Source organism: Saccoglossus kowalevskii, chromosome 12 (assembly GCF_978046115.1).
Source record: "Saccoglossus kowalevskii chromosome 12, keSacKowa6.1, whole genome shotgun sequence".
Lineage (NCBI taxonomy): Eukaryota > Metazoa > Hemichordata > Enteropneusta > Harrimaniidae > Saccoglossus > Saccoglossus kowalevskii.
The window spans coordinates 20,967,450-20,990,505 of record NC_140652.1 but is presented as its reverse complement, the minus strand read 5'-3'; the positions used below and the strand labels follow the sequence as shown (position 1 = coordinate 20,990,505).

General features: G+C 35.6%; 1 protein-coding gene across 1 annotated transcript; it reads left to right on the top strand.

The window, feature by feature from the left end:
• The first annotated feature begins 13,323 nt into the window (after window positions 1-13,323).
• On the top strand, window positions 13,324-19,242 carry LOC100378382 (IgGFc-binding protein). Its single transcript, XM_002737277.4, has 6 exons — window positions 13,324-13,473; window positions 14,785-15,054; window positions 15,574-15,849; window positions 16,530-16,777; window positions 17,197-17,489; window positions 18,873-19,242. Exons 1-6 carry the CDS (start codon window positions 13,413-13,415, stop codon window positions 18,880-18,882), a joined length of 1,158 nt encoding a protein of 385 aa, XP_002737323.2. The 5' UTR covers window positions 13,324-13,412; the 3' UTR covers window positions 18,883-19,242.
• The last annotated feature ends 3,814 nt before the right edge of the window (window positions 19,243-23,056 follow it).

Sequence of the window (23,056 nt, the reverse complement as noted above, 5' to 3'; positions counted from 1 at the left end):
CCACTATTCATTAAACACGTCGTGTCACTGTGATAGGTATTTTTGATGGTTAAAAACCTTTCACTTAGGTAACCGGGATTCGGTCGTTTCCACGCCAGGCTGACAAAAACACACACAAGCTTCGTTCATGTTCCCAAACGATTCTCTCCAAGTCCCTGGTTTTCACCCGAGACAGCATTAAATCACTCTTTATTTCTTGTCACTTCTTAACCAATTACAATCAGTATAAGAGACTCCAAGGCCTTGCCTTCAAACAAACAACCAATCACATGAAAGTTTTACACATCATAATCAATTAATTACTCGTCAAGCTGTCTAGAGAAAACATTTCTATACATTGTCAACGCTAACTAATATTGATGGGGTAATAGTCTCGCACTAACATTCCACAAAGATACCACCTTAGTTAAAATCGCAAACAAAATTGGTTTAGGATTACAGCTACTGTATTGTATCTTAAAAACTGCAGAGTCATAAGATGTTTTTGGTTGATTTCGACCAGCTCGCCATCTGGTCTTGTCATTAACCTTTATCAGTATATGTCATGGCAACTACTGTCAAACTGACTGAAATATAAATCATGACATCACTATTACTATTTATAAATCATCACGCTTTTCTATACCGCTTTACATACATACATAATAATTTACACCATTATCTTATTGCTTGAATGGTTTGTGAAATTCAATAATAATGTGTTCTAGCAGCACACGTGTCGAGCAAACATGGTTGATGTCTGAGTTACCCACCCTGCTTCTAAATGTCGGACAATGGTACGCGCGGGGCGTTTAGAGGATACAAGGTCAGGAGAGTATATTATATTTCAAGATGCCCCATATCACAAGGGACCTCTGTGTACAGTATTGTTTTTACAAATGGTTTACACGATGGCGCGTGATGTCGAGTATGCTACATTGTTCTCTAGGCACTTTCTTTACCTGCACTGTGACAAACACTGTGAAAAAGAATAAAACCACTGTACTTGAATTGGTTGCAACTTTTGCGAATTTCGTTGAGCTGAGCTGTCAAAACTAAATGTTTCTTGTCTCTGCCCATGATGCAGAGTGCACTAGAGATTCGATAGGTTCAATGAACTTGATCGTTATCTCGCTGCTCGTGATACATCGTGTTAAAGTAGAACTTGTTATCTTCTTTGGATAATTCTCTTAGTATAACGGAATCATAATTTCTTCAGCAACTACTCCGACAATTTATATCTAATTAACTTTGTCTATGTCTCCTGATATTGCGCCCCTGCAAAAGTCGTTGAAAACGTCTCCGAAATAGAACATCACTCAAGTGTATTTTTTTCTGGGTCTATAAATTATTGCATTTATTTATGACCCCGGTAATAACTTTTCTTAAATTTATGATTAGACGGTGTAATCTCATGTAATAAAGTGCATCTGGATTTACCAAGTTTGATACATAACAAAGGTTGAGTTGCATGGAACAGTCTGATAGAAGCAGCAATATCTGCTTAGAAAATATGATACATAATAAAGTGATTCTAGGGAAAAAAATTGCAAACTTACATATCTATGAAATTTACATATCATTGAAAGTCACCGTTAGTTAACAAAGAAAATAGGGACAAAATCAGGACGATAAAATCTACTAGCTTGTGAATATCCGGTATTGCAGGTTATGTTATTGATGACAGTTATTATTCAGTTTTTAGAAATGAGATTGGATTTATATTTGGATTTAAACCTGTTTATATTATTTTTCAAGTCACAACTCAGTTGATTCCATAGCTTTATTCATTCTTGCTTTGTCGATTTCTGGATTAATGGAGTTCTTGCGCTATCAACATGGAAATTGTTTTTGTATCGTGTACCATAATTATGGATTTATTTATTTTTAATGAAAATTTCATTAAAGCAATTTTGTATCATTTGCTTTTCAACTCTGAACATAAACAATGCTAGCTGCATTTTATAAATGTCATATACATTTAAAGTGTTTAGCTTTTTAAATAGTAGTTTTGTATGAACTTTCCTGTCTACTTTGCATATTAAACGGATTGCCCGTTTTTGCTGTACATGTACTTTTTTTTGTGTGTGTTATTGATGCTCTTCCCCAGGCTAAAATGCAGTAACCTATATGTGGCAAGATATCTGCATCATAAATAAATTTTAAAACATTCTTTGACATACTGTATCTCAGTCTGGATATTACACCAATTGTTTTTAAAATTTTTGTTTGTCACAGAATTAATACGATTTTACCATGTCATGTTCTTATCAATAATAACACATATGAATCTAATACTGGAAACTTCGCTGATTTCTTTGTTACTCATTTTAATATTACCAGTAGTGAATATTTTTCGTTTTGGGTTAAATAAATAAATATCGATAATATTGCTTATTAAACAGTCAGATACTTTTTTTTTTATTTCAGTATTAATAGTATCTATCGCAATAATGAGATCAGTATGACTCTGAAATATGTTGGTATCGTCTGCAAAAAGTATGTAATTTAAAATATTTGAGATCTGATGAATATCATTAATATAAATTTTTAATAACAGTGGTCCTAACATGGAATCTTGCAGAACGCCACATGTTATTTCTCTAAATGATGAGTTTTCTCCATCAAAGTTTACGAATTGTTGTATGTTATTTAAATAACTTTTACACCACTCTCGGGTTATCTCTCTTATTATATAATGATGTAATTTGGATAATAGGATACTGTGGCTTATAATAATAAATGCTTTAGATAAATCTATAAAGATGCCAATTGTCTATTTTTTCTTGTCCATTGCTGATAAAATTGTGTCAATTAAGATTATTAGTGCCATGTATGTTGAGTGGTTAGAACGGAAGCCATACTGATTTTTAAAAAGCATAATATATTTTTATACCACTGAATGTTCTATCGTACACTATTCTTTCTAAAAGTTTGGAAATACATGGAAGAACTGACATAGGGCGATAGTTTTTAAGACAATTTGTTTCTTAGGACTTGTATATTGGAATGACCAGAGGAAAGATATTGAAAATGTGCTTAAGAGGTGACACTGAATAAGGTGAATTACGTTTATAGTAATTTCATCATACCCTGCACGTTTGTTCACATTTAATGATCTATGAGTTAATTATATTTAATTATTTACTGACAATGAAATATATTGTCAGTCACTGGTTCAAAGATTATGAAAACTATTATTGGATTTGTTAAATAAGTATGAAAGTCTACTAACGGAAGAGCTAGATAACTTGCTAAATTTGTGCCGACATTCGCATTTGTTGGTATGGATTTATTAATAATTGATTGAAAATTTTGGTAAAATTTATCATACGATTCATTTGTGTCACTGGTAGTAATAATGTCATCCCACAGTTTCTGTGAAAGGAAAATTGATAGCTTTTCCATGTGCCGTGATGAAAATATTTTTTAATGATATATTTAGCTTTTGTGTATGATTTTAAGACAAATCGGGAAATGATCAGAAATATAGGTAAGCAGAATATCACTTCTGTAATTGTCGATTTTTTTTTTGGTAGTATATTGTTAATCAAGGTAGCTGATCTGTCCGTGACCCGTGTTGGCAATTGTAGGCATACAAGAATAATTATTTAATATATGTAAACATTTTGTAAACGATTCCGATGAAAAATTCTTGAAAGGTAAATATAAATTGCGTGAACGAGGGGGGTGAACGCGAAAGTAATGTGACCCCGAAATCCCAACAGACTTGCCATCAGTGTAAGCGCCCTCACATTACCGGCCAGATTCGGGCTTGTAAATTTGCCTATACGTCATACGGTTCAAATCTATATGTCCACATGAACTGAAAGCCCGCTCTTTTCCTGGTATAATTGGTCTTATTTAACAGTGAACGATTCGCTGATGTCAAATTCTATTTTACAATGATATTATTATGTTCTCTATATCCGAGGTCTCTGGTTGAGGTGTTTTTTTTTAGTTTTTTCGACCATCGTAAATTACATTCTGTTGCCTTCTTGTGACGAACTTAACAATTATCTGTCGCTTTCGATTGGGTCTTCCATCTTCCGGTTGTGTTGTAGTGTTATCTCTCTTCCCAAGACGATATGTTATGTCGATGTTGTTTTCGGATCTATTTTTTTGTAGCACATTAAATACAATTTTGTCTGTTTCTTTCACGTACTTACTTCCGGTTCAAGGTTTGAAATGCGGCCACGTAACTCTGCATTTTCTTTCTCATAGAGCTTATTGGATTCCTGAATTTGATGAAATTGTGTTTAATATCTAAACTGATTTCTCCATGATACATTGCAGATTTGTTAGTTCTTCCTGTTCTGTCAGATTAGTTTTGATTGGTTGTTTTTCATGATATCGAATTGCTTCGCATGTTTTGCATAAAAACAAACTCCTTTGGGCAAATTTGACACCTTTCGTTTTTGAACAGTCATTGCATTGGTTTTGGCATTGTTATGGTGATCTCTTTTCACATTAAGAGCATTAATTACTTGGAAATAGTGTTATGTAACAGTTGGATTTACCAATTATTCTTAAACAATACGTCTTGCATAACTTATCATCAGTGTCATGCCCCCCCCCCAAAAAAACAGGGAAAATCACTCAAAATTGTACTAAAGATTGTCATATTGGCTATGTGGTGTGATCTCCATGGGAACTGAATCTTCACAAACGTAGTACTTTAGTAGTCAAATGTAGAACTTTAGTGTAAAAAAATCAAGGTCATGCTGAACATTGTGTGTGCTTTGCTTTACATAGACTCTCGTTAATTATTTGGAACCTATGATAAGCGGAAGATTAGAGGGTAGTGTATTTTAAACCCAAATTCATGTCAACGAACCTAACGTTTAAAGGCTAGAATAGTAAAAAGTGGTAAATGAGAACGTATAATCACTAGTAGGGTTAAAGGGAGTTTGCGATATGCCTGATTGTCACGTTTTAAATCGGTTTGCTAAACGCGTCCATAAAAGGAAATGATATTAATTTATCAATTCTAATCGTCCTATTAACAGAAATCGAACAAAGAAGGCGTACTCGTGTTTGCATTGCTAAGAACCAGAATACACTCAAAAGGGTGAAGACTGTGTCACGCACTATGTAATATGGATTATTCCCGGTTTTTCCGCGATGGCCGCCATTAGTCAAGAATTTGCATAATTATTTGTAAGACAGAAGCATGATAGTGTAAACGCAATGACTCAGTCGATGTAAAGTTGATTTAGAAATCGTTGTTATTTTAATGCACAGAGACGGCTTCAGTCGGCCTTCCATTAACGGCGAGCATTGCAGTCAACTAAGTTGTTTCATCGATTTACCAACCTGCGTTGGTGGAAAGTTGTTATTTAATCAACCAGGAACAATGGAGATTTGAAAGAAAATTTAGAAATTTGTTATTACCATAAATTGGTTGCACTCGCTATATGAATTATTTGGATATATGCAAAGTTAAATAAATAAGATTATTTATTTGTTAATTCTGTGTGATACTGCACGTTGGTCATCACATTCGATTCATATTTATCATGTGCGACATTTAGATAATGTAAATATCTCAAAAAGAGACCTTGTTTATCGGATAACAATAATTAATCCTTTTTATTCCATTCGATCTGAAACATCAACGAATAAAAAGATACATAGTCTTTTCTTTACAAAAATGGCTGTATAACAACAAACTGAATCTGTATGGCCATAAATAGCCAATGCATATTTTTGCCTGAATTCGAACATTTATCGACGTACGCTTTTCATAGTAAACACACTTCATGTATAAATTACTTCACACGTGCCCAAACTTTAACATAAGAAGTATTTTTACCAAATTACAGTTTCGTTTAGTCAGTCTGGGACATGGTGATCACATGTTTACATTGAAAGTGTGATTTCACACAAAGCAGAATCAATTCTCTAATTATGACTAGACTCTGTATTTGTATCTTGTACAACAGTATTTTACACAAGTTTGATTATCTAAAGTCTCGTGTAATTGCTCACGAAAGAGCGGACAATGCCTGATTGGTAACAATTCTCACATAAAACGAGCGGTATTTATCGACGGCACTACAATTCGAACTTATTTTGAATCCAACACAAATTTAACAATACAAGTATCCTACTTCTTGTCAAGAATCTTCCAAAACCGATTGAATCAGATTCTACAGACCTGAAAGTTCAACTGGTTTTCACAGCGACGGGATCTGAACAAACATTTTGGCATCGTCCGCCTGCACGGTGATGCTCCGTTCGAACATTATATTCCTCCCTCCACAACACCGTGCGGTAATTCTATTCATAACCGTGTATGTCACGTGGTTGCGCGATAGAAAGTTTACCGACCAATAGAAAGCTTTGTTACAATGACTACCAAAAAAACGCTTGGGGCTTTGCATTTCTGATGTCTTCATCTTCGGCTTCATTTCTGTCAATATATGTTGCAGTGACACAATGAGCTTTGAGGTATACTCTTCTATAATACTCAACAGTGGTGACAACACTATTACCACGCTTGATGGTCGCAAGGTTGGTAAAGCATAATAACATAATGGTTTACCATTTCCAGTGCGACTAAAAACGAACACATCAGACTCGGAACTAAGTACCCTGAACGGCTTTTTTCCGAATATTGTATTGCCTCAACATCCAAGCCAACACAGCTTCCACTGTGCGAGCATTTTCACCACCTGGCAACCATCATGGTGAAAACAAAGGCCAACAACTTTCAGAAAACGGTACTTTGGGATGGCTGTTGACACCCCCTGAACCGTGTAACAAGATTACCCTGCATATACAACATATTTAAATTTGGTTGTTTAGGATTTCTTTAAAGTTAAGTTTGTGCTGTTTTTTCGATTTTAGCTATTTTCAACGGCTTTTCGACCGGCGTTCCACAGCAGTTCGCGCAGAGCCCATAGAAATACATGGTAGAGTGGTGCGCGTCTTTAATAGCGTCTTGTGACTTAGCTCCGCCCCGACAATGTTGATAGCTTGGTCAAGCGCGTTGATGAAAGAAGCAATATGATTGGCTGTTGGTAAACTGATTCCAAACTGTGAGGGCATTGTCGCATACACATATTCCTAATGAAATACTTCAAGGTGATAGTGGAGTGCTTCGCCGGAACATTCACCTTGAAAATTCAAGATGACATTTTGGCGATACTACTTCTTTATAAATTTTACTAAGCTAACTCATGAGGGCGCCCTTCAAACTGTCTGATTAACTCAGCGGACCATTATGTGCATATTTACAATATATTGTTTTTTTTGTGTCATATTTGTCAATAATCCCCTGTCAAGCACGGGATATGCTGAGCAAATCATCATCACTATCACCATTATCATAGTTCTCAAATAGATACATTGTATCCTTAAAGTGTATTTACTCATTTAATTTATCAAGTAGAGATATAAACTCAGCATTATCCAATATACTTGATGTTGCATCCAATATACTTGATGTTGCATCCAATATACTTGATGTTGCATCCAATATACTTGATGTTGCATCCAATATACTTGATGTTGCATCCAATATACTTGATGTTGCATCCAATATACTTGATGTTGCATCCAATATACTTGATGTTGCATCCAATATACTTGATGTTGCATCCAATATACTTGATGTTGTATTTTAAAGAAATTAGTAATGCTTGAGGTATCATTTCTAGACGTTCGTTGCTGAACATAATAGACCTAATCAGATTGTCAACTTTTGCTGTATCTGATTAGGCTTCTTTTTGTATTTCTAAGATTCATTTAAATTGTTGTTGTATTCAGTGGAGACAGTTGTGCGTTTAAAGCAATCTGTGGTAAATCTCCTGTGACAATTATACCAGATAGATTTCCCAGCTCATTTGATGTGATTCCCCAGGCTTGGGTATTACATACGAGCAGTGTACACATGCAACACGGATTCTTGTTTGGATGGGTATCCACATTTTTCTATCAGTTAATACATGTTTTAGCTCACTCTGTTTTTGAAAAGCAAACGAAATGCGGAACGGTCTCCACCAGCGTTTATGATCACGTGACCTAAATATCCGAACTTACAGACACAAAAATTGGAATTAGTGAATTTCCTTATCCAAGTTGAAAGTCATGGTTTCCGTTTAACTGACTGAGATTTTTAATCCATATCTTGTAAATGTCACATCGTACATTTTTACTATTTCCGAACGAAAGTTTATTAATATTATTAGGTAAAATGGCTATTAAATAAACATATATGATCACCCTGAGGCGTTGCGTACCAGAAAGACCATGAACAATACACAACTGGCACGTTTAACAAAGTCTAAGAATCAAATAGGAGTGATGAAGTCGAGTATTTGGGGATTTGTCTAGTAACTCGCGCTCATCGCATCGCATCGTAAAACAGAAACCATGTATACATTAACAATGACTGGTCATTCAATACAACATCGTCTGCATATCAAAAGAAGAATTGTTATGTCTTGAATCTTTGATTGTTGCAATGGCGTTTTTGAAATAGAGTGCTTTCAGAATGTTGACGCATATAGAAGTATTTTTAGAAAACATTTCACGGTCTATCCAGTCATATGCTGCTTTTAATTCAAAGGCACATCGAAAGATTGGCTTTTATGATAATTCTATTTCGTTTTGCAAAATGAAAATGACGTCTGTTCAAGTTTTCAATCGTTTAGCTCTGAATCTAATTTCTAGATATCACTTCTTTTTTTGACGGTATAAGGGTGAAATACACGGGTGATGACATGATGATATGGGATCTCATATTATGCACTATAGTTTACTTATAAAAAAACAATAATATATTTAAATTTGGAACTGTTACAGCCATTTTAATTATGAGCATTAGCAAACTTCTTACTGAGTGAATTGTTATTATCTTAGCTTTTTTTGAGTGCACACCCCATAACTTTAAAAAAAAATAGCTCCTAGACGCTTTGACCTTTTGTTTTGAAATTTTAACAAATGATTGACAATGTGTTTTATCTTCAAAACGCCGTCGGGGCATTGTTTTGGGTTGAACAGTGTTACAACAATCGTACAGACAAATAACCTGGGTGTTAATTTATGCATAAACTTGAAGTAGTGAAATTTGAGCTGCCGCCCTGCAAAATTGACAACTGGTAGACAGTTTTCAAGACGGCACTTTCTTCATAGTAAACAGATGTACTCATAAACCAATTTTGACAGGAAACAGAAGCATGGTTTAGAAACTATTTTTTTTAAATCACTTTTGATCAAAAAAGCACATTTCTGTGCATTTATTTCATATACAGTCCATAAAAAAATACTAACAACATTTTAAAATTAATACAATAAGCTTTTCGAAAATATATAGTTTTGTGGACAAGGGAGGTCATCTTGGCTTCCTAATTAACTTAAAATACCTGTCAGGTAAACTGCATCTCTACCTTAAAAAAGTTATTTGATGACTCTGAATCTTACTATGTTCTTACAACATCAACAGATATAACTCTAAAACGGCCGACTTAGCATTTTCGTCAACGCTGCAGATAAACAGATAGATTAAACACAGCTGCATGAAAAAACATGACCATGATATATCCAAAGAATTGAAGGGTATACATATCCTCCATGCTGCTAGACTTATTTACACTTATTTCGTATAGAAATTAATAAACATGCCCAACAATCTTATTCTCGAATAGCGATGATGCCAAGGGCTGACCCCCACCGTAAATTTGGTGTCATTCGATATTCTACGTATGTATCACCTTAGCTTAACGATAATGATGACATGGTTATTCACACATGTGAACATATCGTGATTCAGTCGCTATACCATGTAAATGTATTTGAAATAGTTTATCCTTAATGCTTGTAAAACCATAAACTCGACGTCACGACAAAAACAGGAATTTGTGCTTGACAGCGTGCTAACCTTGAATATAAAATCATACCATCATTCCATCCTTCACAGCTGACGTCATATGTGACGTCATAGATTCGAATTACGCACGCCAACTAGTCATTGTAAGAGCGTATCCACCACACGCATATAACAACATGTTTTCATTGGTACAGTGTGGTGTTTCGTAATGGGCAGCGCGTCTGTTCAAAGCGGACTTGCCGACTTGTGACTTCGTATCTCCTATCCCATGTGTATATGTTCGTATGTATGCTTGCTATTTCGATTACAATCATGTTCTCGTGTCAACATATTGTGCAATCACCCAATACATAAGGAACCCAACTCGAATCTTTAAAACTAACAGGCCCGTATCGAATTAAATTAAACTATGAAATAAGCCAAACGCACATAAATATGATGTCATTGGCATATAACACTCTTTCCATACGCATGCCACCATCTGGATTGAATCCATCACTTCGTTCTACATCTTGCGTTGACACGATTCATTATTATTCGTGTACATCAACAATGATAGAAGAACCGACATATTAAACATTTTGATTGATATCTACACATACTTATGCGCAAGGTCTGTACTCGCAACATCAACCTCTAAATCGTCCGATATCATAGTCTTACCTGAATGCGTTGATGAAATGGCCTGGCTCGATATGCGTTGATGTGTCATTCATCAAGACTACGTTTTCGACAATGCCATCAAAGTCTAATAAACCACTGATTTAAAATGTTATCACAAAACTAAAAACTTATTTAACACATTGGTACCTTGGTCTGATTCACATACTTCAACTTTACAGTTTCAAAATCCTCAGAACCAATCATATCACTACCTAATACGGTTTCCGACGAAGGAAAAACTAAATAATCAAATTGGTGACGCATATATTTAATTCTGCGTTCCTATTTTACACCAAAGCCAAATATATGAGCAAGATTATAATATTACGACGACAAAGTCAAAATATGGTCCACGTATGAAGTGACCATTTTTACAGTGACGTGACCTAACCAGCATACTTCTGATAGCAATGAATTATAGTAAGTGTACTAGCGTCAACATGGACATAAGATGTTATGTTTTTTCAACTGTTTGTGTGGTTAGTTACCACGTGCAGTAACAGGTGTGTTTACATAATTAAATAACACTTTAAAAGGAGTCGTGCTGCACTGAGAACATATGTTCCAATGAAGCACGTGGCAATGAATCACAATAATCACATCCAGTTAAAATATTTGAAAATACAGATACATTATTCCAGTGTTTGTATTTAGCTATATATATTCTTGTTATAACAGTGCTGTTTCCAATATTAAATCAGGATAAGGAAAAGTCTGCGCCCAGACATTGCCATGGACTTTCAATGACCAGTCCTAATACTCCCAACTAACATACACTGGAGAAAAAAACAGTCACCAACGACTTTATGATGCTATCGCCTGATATCATGCATTCGTAAAACCAAGCGGTTGATACGAGTGACGTCGTTTGTAGTATCCTTGAACCAAATTGAGAGGACGCCACAGCCCGTTATGATGCCATATCATTGTGATAAACACGGCCGCGCAACATGATAACAGGTAATGTGAAGATTGTGACGTCACGTAACCATATCAACTGACGATATGCGTCATTGTATACAAGAGTATATTTTGATTGTTCACAATAGTTATTTTATTTCATTATTTTGAAAATAATTAAACCATGAAGATGTACCATTTCGTAATTCAAATGTTTAAAATTGATTGTTGAATTTGGTTAATCTAGTTAAACAGTAAATTAGTAAACACAAACAGAAAAATCTCGTTGTAGAAAAGAGTGCAACTAGTGAAAACCGTATCCGTGAATTAAGAGAGAAAGTAAGTGATGTATTAATGAAACAGCCTTGAAACTGATGCTGTATTTGACACGTAATCACTTTAAGGTGAATAAGAGACGACATTCTTACATTTTGGCTTTGATCACAAAACAAATGACGTAATTTTGAACATGATTGGTCAAAAGATTTCAGAGATATGGAACCAACACATATGTAGCAGGATTCATTTAAACAAAATAACTTATAAAATCGGCCATTTCGAAAGCGATCTGAAAATCAAAGTGAAAAACATTCAATCAACATTCGGATAACGTTCAATGTATTACCATACGACACACAAACAAGATCCGGTTTCGGAAAAACAAAAAATGCATTTTGTTACATTTTTGCACTATTATAAATAAGTAAGTATATTCAAAATACTTATCATTTTATTTTGCATTCGTATTTTTTTTTTTTACTTTACACGATGGAATTATTTTTTATCAAATTACAATTTTTCAACTTTTGGCGTGCCATTATCTCTCCCGGTACATTGTAGTCTGCACTAAATAAACGGTGTCTATCATTATAATCATATACCTGATTCATTCTTGATATTTAATGATAGTAGAAACTGGTATTTTCGGCTGGAACATCGGCATCATTACGCTTCCCATCTATATTCACCATTTCCTTATTTGCATTCGCCATTTACATATACGGAGACGTCATTTCTGTATTTGTGTGGGCAGTTTCACCATATGCGATCACCATTCCCATATTCTGGGACGCCATTTCCATAAAGGGAGACAACGTTTCCGTATTCAAGGTCACTACTATAACACCCGTCCTCCTGCTTACTAAACTGCCTGTCGCTTTCAAAAAGAGTTGTTTGCTGCAATTATTCTATCCCCAAAACTGACCTTTTCCGACAATCATTCAGACCTTGGAAGAATCTACTAATTAGCTAAATAAAACTCGAGAGATTTTTGTATATTTGACGGACATTGCCAATCTGTGAATGCAGGGTATCACACGGCCAACATCAAATTCGTTCAGATCACTAGGGTACCAGCTGAACCCATGTGTCCGTGGTGGATTCGGTACATTTAAGCCTACAATATTTGGTGAAAATATTAGCATAATACGCCAGTGCAATCATACATTTTTACTAACGTAGTATGTGTCATATGTGATGGATTATCTATCGCATTGCACCGATGGGTCTGGAATAAATTACATATACTCTGCTGGTGTGATAAAATGTCTGAAAATCATGTCTATACGAACTAGATCAATCATTCAATGTGGTATAATTATGCTACGGAAATGAACTAATAAACAAAACACGTTGGCAGTTTATCATTCTAATATCAATACCAAGTATGGTAGTTTAATTTACTAGTAGTTACTCTGTTTGCTTCACATTTGCATCGTTTACATCATACAGTCGACGTTTCAGTCAACCATTCAGCAAAACAACATGAAAGTTTTTCGAACATGTTGTGTAATGCTGGATTTTTCTAGTGTAGAGTATGAACTGAAACCGACAATATAATTTGTATGGTACATTGAAAGAGCTAGTGATGTATTATATATATTCAATAGCGCCCTCCCTGGCAACCCCTCAAATGATAATCCCTAACAGGTGCGGCTCATAATGAAACCAATATTGTCAGCATCCCCACACAACAAATCGCCGTGAACTGATGTGGTTCTAAAGATTCTGCTTTCTCCGCTGACAAATTATTTTCATGATGGTTGTTCGCTATGTGTTGTTTCTCGTGCTTCTAATGAGCGTTGTCTCCTGTACAAGTAAGTATATGTCAAATACTTTACTATCATCTAAAGCCAGCCCCATATTTTTTTTCTTTTAGACGTGATTATTTCATGTACTACATTCACAAATAACTTGTAACCAAATGCAATGTAACAATTGTAAAGTCAGCAATCGGAATACGAAGAAATTTCGAAAGATTGTGCGATTGATTGGGTGGCTAATATCGGTATGAAAACCGCTGTCTTTAACTTTGCCTTTAAACCATTGTTTTTGCGGATATTTATTGTTGTATACAAAATTCATATGTTTCAATTTCTGAATATTGTGGGGGGTGTTTTGGTTTTAATTTGCGGACATACTAAAAATAACACAATATATCATAAATGTAACCGTCGAAGTAAAACCCAAAATTACCAGGCGTAATGGGATTATTAGTTTTACCCTCTCGTTGAAAATTATAAAATAACAAAATCGAAAGGATTAACTAACATGCATATTGTGGTCTTAAAATTGCGACGTGGAATTTTCTGTTCGCATCTGGCAGGAATTGTATGTTACATAGTGTATGTGGTACACGCGATAGTGTAGAACGGATAGATGCGGTAATATAGGAATTAAGACACAACTACATAAATATTAAAACTCGTAAGACACAAGTACCTCACTCATCAGCAGTTTTATGTTTAATAATTCACTGCACCAACAAGCATGCATTATAAATTAATATGATAGTGCATCTGATCTGTGTCGGCATGATGATACGAGTTCATTTCTTTTGTTCAGTGTGGAGTTGTGGGGTCTACATACTATGATAAAGTTTTCCTTCAAACATAAAATGCATTCAACGTTTGCTACAGCTATATTATGGACTACCACGAGAAGAATTGTCCATGTGATTCGATGCGCAATAGTGTTTTCCTTGAGTGACCAAACATAATTACATAGTTCTGTCGATAATGTATGCTCGTCGGTACTGTGAATTATTAAACATAAAGCTCTTGCTGATGAGGGAAGTACTTGTGTCTTAATTATTTTATTATTACCGTATAAATATATTCGTAATCACAGAATAAGAACATAATTTACCCACGCTGCACTTTGCGGGAACTTTGCAACGACTAATAAGAAGTAAATTGAATAATTACAAATTAAAATGTGCTACTAGCAATGGTACCAAGTGGAATGTCATTTTAATGCTTCGTGGCATTTTTCTGGACAAACCTGTTCCTTGAGAGTGAACCTTTCGTCCAGCTTTTGGCAGATTACAACTAGTTCTTCTTGTTGGTTTACAACTGGGTTGTACTTAATTACGCATCGTAATTGCTCCTTATCTTAAATCTATTCAGACGGGTATCAGGTTGATGCATTCTGGGACACCTGCGTACAGAAGAATATACGCATCGAGATCAGCGATCTGACAGCCTCCGCTACGATTGAATTTGCCATCGTGCCTGCAGGGGGTATAGTACCCGCCGTTTACCCCTATACGTTCACATCAGCGCCACCGTCTAGTTCAGAAGTTCAAACCGTATCAGACAACACTATTGACTATGTGATCCATTGGAAAGACAGCACTGATCCCACGCAAGGACAAGGATCCGTACCAGTTAATAAGTGTAGGTTGTGCATTTGGATATTTTTGTAATCACAAAGGATATGCTCTCATTTTGTATATAATAATAGTTCTCACAAATAAAGCAAAAAATAATTTGAGTTCAAATATAATAACGAAAAAATAGACAATCTATTGATGTATTTCCGATAACGTATAAATCCGTGGAATATATGCGTAGGTACATGTTTTTCCCATTGTATTGTCATGTAATCGATGCGTTATAGAAATGTATAACACTACATACTATGACATACTGTGAATTCTTTCCCTCGTGCTCAAAGAGCTAATACGGGTACAGCGCACTATAGAACATGTACATTACCACACCACAGAGTAAACCACTGCATACGGGGTCGCTTAAGATACTAAATAAGCAATTCGCCTTCTAGCAGACATGGTAAAGGGCAATGATTCAATCAGTCAATGGGTTATTATACTCCAAACTATGTATGGCATTGCAAAACAATTTCCCACAACATTGTCTTAAAGATATGTGAATGTGTGCTGTTTTTCTCTGAAGGTCATGGTGGCTATGTTGTTGACGCATTTTGGGACACCTGTCAAAGTAGTGAAATCCGATTGGAAATTACTGGCAACGTAGGTGGTGATGCAGATATATTCTATGCCATCGTACAAGCCGGCCAAACACCTCCCAATCCCATTACAGACACAATGACCGTGTCTGGAGTTTCGGGCTCAAATGCTTTTACTGTTGGTAGCAGTAATGTCGATTATGAAGTCTATTGGGAGGACACGGACATCCCCAGTTACAGTGGTGTAATCTCAATTCAGAAGTGTAAGTAATTATCGTATAGTGTGAAATCGTGATCGTTTCTGCTGATCGTGGTACGGTCCATCGCATTAACCATGTTACATTTATCAGTGTCGTTTAACAACCAGGATAGTAAGTCGTAAATCAAAGGTGCTGCGACCAAAATGATGAGAGATGGTGGTAAATATCAAACAAAAAGACAGTACGTGTACATTATTACGATTATTTCACGTATCTCCACACTCCAGACGTGTCAGCAACAGGCGCGCCCCTCTCTGTTCGTTTGTAGTGAGTTTAGCGCCACTACCCGGAGAGCTGTATGATATAATGCACTACGCCACCGTACTTGGTGCTTTCTTGTCGTATATATTGAAACTTCTGCACAATATAGAGTTATTACGCATGCCATGATTGCTCTAACTCACAAATCAGTAAATTTGCATATCGTAACATTTACATCTTTAAGAATAACCACTGATTAACCAGTTAAAATAAAAATGCAGACTTGTCATTGAGAAAATTGAAACAACAATTTATTATATCGAACCTGGTTCTGCTTCCTCTATAAACGTTCACTCAGTATAAGTTGTCTTTAAACCCAAATATTGCCTATACTACATCATCATATTATAATGTGACAACGTTTTTCCTAATATATTCCACTTTTTATTGGAGTGTAATTTCATCTACAACATCTATTGCAGGCGCTAACATCGCTGGAGATCCTCATCTACTGACATTCGATGGGTTGAAATTTGACTATCAAGGATATTGCTCTTACATCCTCGTCCAAGACTGTCTAAATGGAAACACGCCGTCGTTCACTATTGCTGGTGACTTTCGAAGCCGGAATGTTCGTTCGCCGTACCAAGGTGTAACACGCATAGTTGCAATCAACGTGTATATTAACGGCAAATTGATGATTAGAATGCTCGAAGACAATTCCTTCGAGGTGGGTGCAATTAGGTAGCGCTGGACAGTCCTGTTATTGTAATATACCCAAGTTGTACATGTAGGTGCATGTTTTATGTGTTGTTGTTTCATGTATAACTTGATCCAGTTTGCGCTAAAACATCACGAGGAGTTGGAATAGAATAGAATAGAATAGAATAGAATAGAATAGAATAGAATAGAATAGAATAGAATAGAATAGAATAGAATAGAATAGAATAGAATAGAATAGAATAGAATAATAATTTGCACTTTATACCTGCCTCTTACTGTCTCAATACACTATCACACTACATGGAATATTAAACAATAAGTTACTATTGCTACTCGCGAATTGTGCAATATCTTGTTACAGTGGTATACCCGACTATGGCGTTGTTTTATTCTTCATTTTTTTTTATTCATACATTTTACATACAGGTTCAAGGAAAGCTAGTCAACGGAACATCAGCCTCCGTCGGCCTAGACCTTGGCACTGTGCAGACAGTACGAGGTACAACGATAGTGCGCCTGCACAACCCGCGTTTGACAATCACGTGGAGAGGAAAGCCACATCAAATACTGATGGCCCTGAACAGCAATACTATGTATGGTAATGTGTGTGGGCTGTTGGGAAATGCTGACGGTAATCCAGAAAACGATCTTATCAAGCCTGACGGGTCTCCTGCGACAGATGTCGACGAGTTTGGAGATAGTTGGAAAATAGCAAACAGGTATGCAAATAAATAAAACGTACACAATAACATGGTTTTATAACGAGAAGTTCGAATTTGATGTACTTAATACACTTAGTAACTATGTATCGGTTTATTTGACACGTATCGAACGCTGTGTGAAGACTATGGTACCACGAAATGTGTTCGTGTGTATAGCACCGATCAAAATAGTGACATCCGGTTAATATGGATTCTAAATAGTTTAACATCGGAATTTTTTGGTAAATGATTGATAATTACTAACGTTCATGGTTATGTCCAATCATCAGTGAAATCTTTTTGAGTCATATCAACCGCAAAATGCCTGATTATTCAGAGTACTATCACTTTCTGTATTTTGTGGCTGTGGCATCTGTTACCTATTAATGTAATCCATATGTTGATATAGCTCCTGGTTCCAATCATTTTCCGCTGTTACAGTAACATTTACGAAATGAGTAATAACATAATTCGACAGGGTACTCAAAATGTTATTGACACGCCATATGATGACATTTTCAGAAGCGAATGCCCTTGAAACTATATTATTCAAAGGATTATATTTTGTTGGATTTGTTCAGTTATTTTTGTTTTTGTTTGTGTTTATAATTTTTAAAATGCTTTTTTTATACGGAACCGGTTGGCTGAGTTCGGGATCTCGTTGCCACGGAAACTGTTTATTGCCAGATTACTCAAACATTTAACAACAAGTTACAAGTGGTTGTCCTTTGGACATAAAATAAGCAATTATATTTCAGAAAGGATCTGAATCTTCGCCACCGTTTAATTTAATGTTTAAAAGAGAAAAAACCGGAAGTGAATTGTAATTGACCTTTACAAGCAAAACCAATCATATACACAGCGAATGTATACTTCGGCAAGCTCATGCATAATTCTTTTGGCATGGTGGGCAGATGTCCATGAGATTAATTTTAACCAAGTAAAGTTCATTCGAACCACGACCGCTTAGCCATATGCTTTGCTTGGTAAGTCTGAGATTCGACTCGTGCGTTACCATTTAGTTGCTGTGGGACGGTGTCCACTATACGTCATTTCGAACCGCGTGTTTTGCGCAGTGTGCGCGGCGCGGTATGTAGCGCGCCCGCATACAGCGGCTTAGTGATTACCGTGATCGCGAGTTTGAATCCTGTGTTTCGTGCTGTAATATTAGTTTGTCTGTTTGCATGTCCAATTTCTGATAACCATAGAGAACAGAAAATCCGCTAATATTGTGAATGTGTATGGGGTTTTTTTAAATAAAAAAAATCCATAAGGAGATTGTAGCTTGTCGTTGTATTTTGATATAGGTGCGGGATACGTCCTGGTTTTGAGAAAACAAAATATTCGATGATATGATACAGACATTCGTACATGTTTACTAATTATGCATATTTATTTCAGCTGTCCGTAATTCACCAATGTGATTCCTAGAAGACACAACCAAGGAAGAAGAAGACACACTGCAACCGGCGTTGTCTACTGCTACCCTTGACACAATCAATTGATAAATAAATATTGAAATTATATCGCGATCCCCTTAATAGAAACCACAATTCTCACATCTTCATGTGTTACATTAGAAAATTATTTATCTAAAATGTAATGATATACATAGCGTAATACAAATTGTATTTAATGTTCAATAAACAATATTGCGTCGTGCATGCTTGCAATAAAAAATCTTTAATGGTAACATATGTGATGGGATCAGGAGTGTTATCCGTTTCATTGTATTTAAATATATACTTAAGCTGTGAATTACCATACTGAATTAATTTTCAATGTTTAATCTTTTTTATCATTGCCGTTGATCATGTCGGCGTGTTTCCACGTCACACATGTTATTTAAATTTGGAGTAATTCTGAATCCTCTGTTGATGTTAAAGCCGTTTTATACGATGTGATTCATGGGATTATTTCCTTAACATCGGATAAATTTGGAGGTATCCGTGAGCAAAAAGTTCGCGCGTGACAACTAAACACGATTTGTCGCCTATTCTCTTCTGCGCGTGAGGGGACTGTTAGCGTAAATCCTGTAATTTGACTTTTTTTTACATCCCGTTAGTTTCGATTGTTTGGATTACGATACCATTAACTTTGGCATTATGGCAATCCAAGAAGCGTAATTTTGAATAGCCGTAAAAATATATTGATACATATTGGCGACGTGATATCGCACCGTTTACTACAAACGAGCTCGTAGTCATTCGTGAGACAACTGACGTTGCTTTGTGCATTGCTTGGTACGCTGCATCATGCATTGCAACGGATACAACGACCTAAAATTATGTTTTTTAACTGTAATTAAAAACACTATGTTATGCATTGACTGGCACATATACATATACATATATACCGTTTTGTTCTTTTTGGTGTTTAGCTAACTTTAACCCCATAAAATGAATTGTTCGGATAAAATCAACAATTCGTTCACAAATTTAGAATTTGGGACAATATCCACGGGAGCCACAGTATGTTCATTCTACATGTTTCAGAATGGATGCGGCTAAACTGGTGAAAATGCGAAAAAAATAAAAACACCCCAAATAAATATTTGTGTAGAGTCCTATCAAATTGAGAAAGAACGAAAGGAAACAATGATCCCGTTATTTCCCCCCACAGATCAAAATACAAACACCTGAGATGCATAATACAAAAAAACTAGTTCAGTTACACCGGTATTGCCCTCGCCCATTCTCTCAAGTTTCGTTCTTTAAGGTGATACCTCGACCGTTTAATAACTACTTAGAACATCATCATCACCAACATCAGTTTGGTATCAACTAGTTGGCACGTACACCCAAGGTAGAAATATACAATGAGCCAATTTTCGCATTGATATTCGGTACTCGTTGCGATGAGGACACCTGGTTTAATGTTTGTATGCAGGTGTCCGTGGTGAACATATCTCTTCACAACCTAGTCGCCGAGATGACATCGATGCAAACAACCTTGAACTAATGAGTCTGGGCACATACGGAAGCAAACATGATAAAAAATGAATATTACACACTAAAGGTAATAAAATAAATATAATGTCTTCACTATGAGAACGCATCGTCGTCAAGTAACACTCAGGGACACACACAGGAGTTCTACTGGCCATTTAACGTGCATTGTAATGTTTTGACAACGTATGTGGAGTCGACGTTTTGGAGTGAACGATGTTCTTTCGATGAGCAACGTCCGTGTTCGGGGTCCGGACAACGAGATTAATTCCACCAATGTATCGATTCGGAAATAGCATAGAAGGCCTGGGGCATAGTAATCTTCTGATCAGAACCACTTCAAACCAGTACAAACTGGTTTTTAGCATTGATAAGTTATTTATTTGGGACAGCAGGCAAAACAACTTGAATATCATTGATAATATGACTCATCGCCAATCCAATGACATTTTAATTAGGAATTACAAGCACAACTGCCCTCTGAGTATAGTTTAATAGTTCATTATACCAAGGAAAGTGTGTGATCGCACAACTTGTTGTGAACTTAAACGTTGCTGGTCATGCTAGATTCAACTTAAAGTTCGACTAGTAATAGTGAGTGTTCGTACATTAGGATTTGCTATAAATATATATTGTATCTATCATGTCTTAAAGTAGATACACATCAGTAGTGTAACAACAAACTGGCATGTTAGCTAAACTTAATATACATCTTTGTCGGATTGGGGTCTAGATAAAAACCAAATATTTGACATCGTGCAGTAGAACCAAACCGTTGTTTGAAAAGTAGTTGCAATACAGAGGTTCAAGGCCACATACATACATGTGATTGCCTATCTCCTGTGGAAAGAACTCAGTGCCAAGGTATTGATTACAGAATAATTTCGATATTTACACCATTGTCAACGGGGTAACGTAGACAATGGAAATGATAATACGAGTTAACACGGCGACGAAAATACATATGTACATGTTGCAAAATGTGCTGAAATTAAACTATGCATACTAAATATTTAGGCAGTATGTTTGTTTTTTTTCAAATTACGTCATTTCCGGCAGCATTTGCAATATTTATCACATGACAACTAAATCATTATTTATCACAACACGTACATATTCAGTATGACTGTCGCTATAGTAACATCCATGGTAATAGTGAAATTAAGCAAAAGATATTCAGCTGTTTTAACGTATACATGTAATCAATTCTATGCTAGCTAAAAATATCCACGTGTTATTACTTTGCTGTTTTAGAAGTGTTCTAATGGGCAGAAAAATATAAAAGTACAGCTCCACAATGAAGCATATTTTTACCGTAATAAAATTAATCTAGCCTTGGAGAGAAAGGAATAATATATAATATAAGTAATAATATAAAAGTAGGTACAGCTTGTACTTTACGAGTCATCGTCTGTATGGAACACAGGTGAACGATGAGGGCGCTATATCGAAACAGAAGACGATGTTAGTGTATGCTCACCTCACTAACCCAAGGATATGACCTCACGAACAGGATGTATGTCACTGACATGACAAATTATAATGAGTAAAGAGTGGGACACATTGATTTAATTATATCGAAAGTGCACATCATTTTCAATTGATTGTTTTCAAATGCGAAAAGAATTTATTTTAATTCGTGTATTGTTATGGAGGGGTTGTGATGTGCGACCGTTTTTTTTTTTGGGGGGGGGCAGTTTTACGATTTATGTCCGTGTTATGTGCATAACTAAGATATATCATACCGTACTACATATATTTTTATTTACGTGTTTGGTTTTATGTGTAACTATCTACGAGTAGGCAAATTGTAGAAGGAGGGCATGCAGATGGGTGTGAATGGAATTATAAACGAATGGGTTACTTTGTTACTTTGGGAACTTTTGTTATAAAGTCAATTGAAGCTCAAATGAACCTCTCACTAAATGAAAGTGTGTGTATATGTAGATCCATAGACTTGGCCAATGTCAACAACACTGGGAAAGGGGCCCACAGTTCATAGCAGGTATGTGGCATTACCCATCCCAGATCGGACGAACACTTTGAACCAACTATGCAACGGCACGCTCACAATGCGCTGTAGAATGCATAGTAAAGACGTGAGCTAGTGCACTGGGTACACAATATGATAATAACGAGGTTATGACGTGCACTAACTATTTTAAGGTGCAATTATTAATAGGAAGCATTTATTATGAAACGTGGCAAGCACATATTTATTTATACAGCGCCATCAACGGCTGTTCCCGTTTCTGTTCGTCAAGATTTTATTCACCAACTATTTAAAAAACAACACAATAATAAATTGTATAACATAAACTTATCATATTATATTATATTATATTATATTATATATCATATTATATTAACTTATTATATAATTTTCATTCGGCGTTTTTATATTATATTATAATATCTCATCAAATAACATATACATTGATATATGGAGTGTAATATTTGCTTCATTTCCAATCACTGACAGTCATTTATTTCAGTAATAATAATAACACTTACAATCAAATTCATTTGTCCTCCCGATATGCACATAAAGATTATGAAATATACACAGATAGATCTCAAGCTACGTGGAAGTAAGATGTTTGATTACATATTTACTGCAGAATACTCTACACACTC

Coding starts and splice junctions, on each gene's coding strand:
- LOC100378382 (XM_002737277.4), top strand. CDS start 13,413: ATGATGGTTGTTCGCTATGTGTTGTTTCTCGTGCTTCTAATGAGCGTT. Junction 13,474..14,784: donor GAGCGTTGTCTCCTGTACAA/GTAAGTATATGT, acceptor AAATCTATTCAG/ACGGGTATCAGGTTGATGCA. Junction 15,055..15,573: donor ATCCGTACCAGTTAATAAGT/GTAGGTTGTGCA, acceptor TTTTCTCTGAAG/GTCATGGTGGCTATGTTGTT.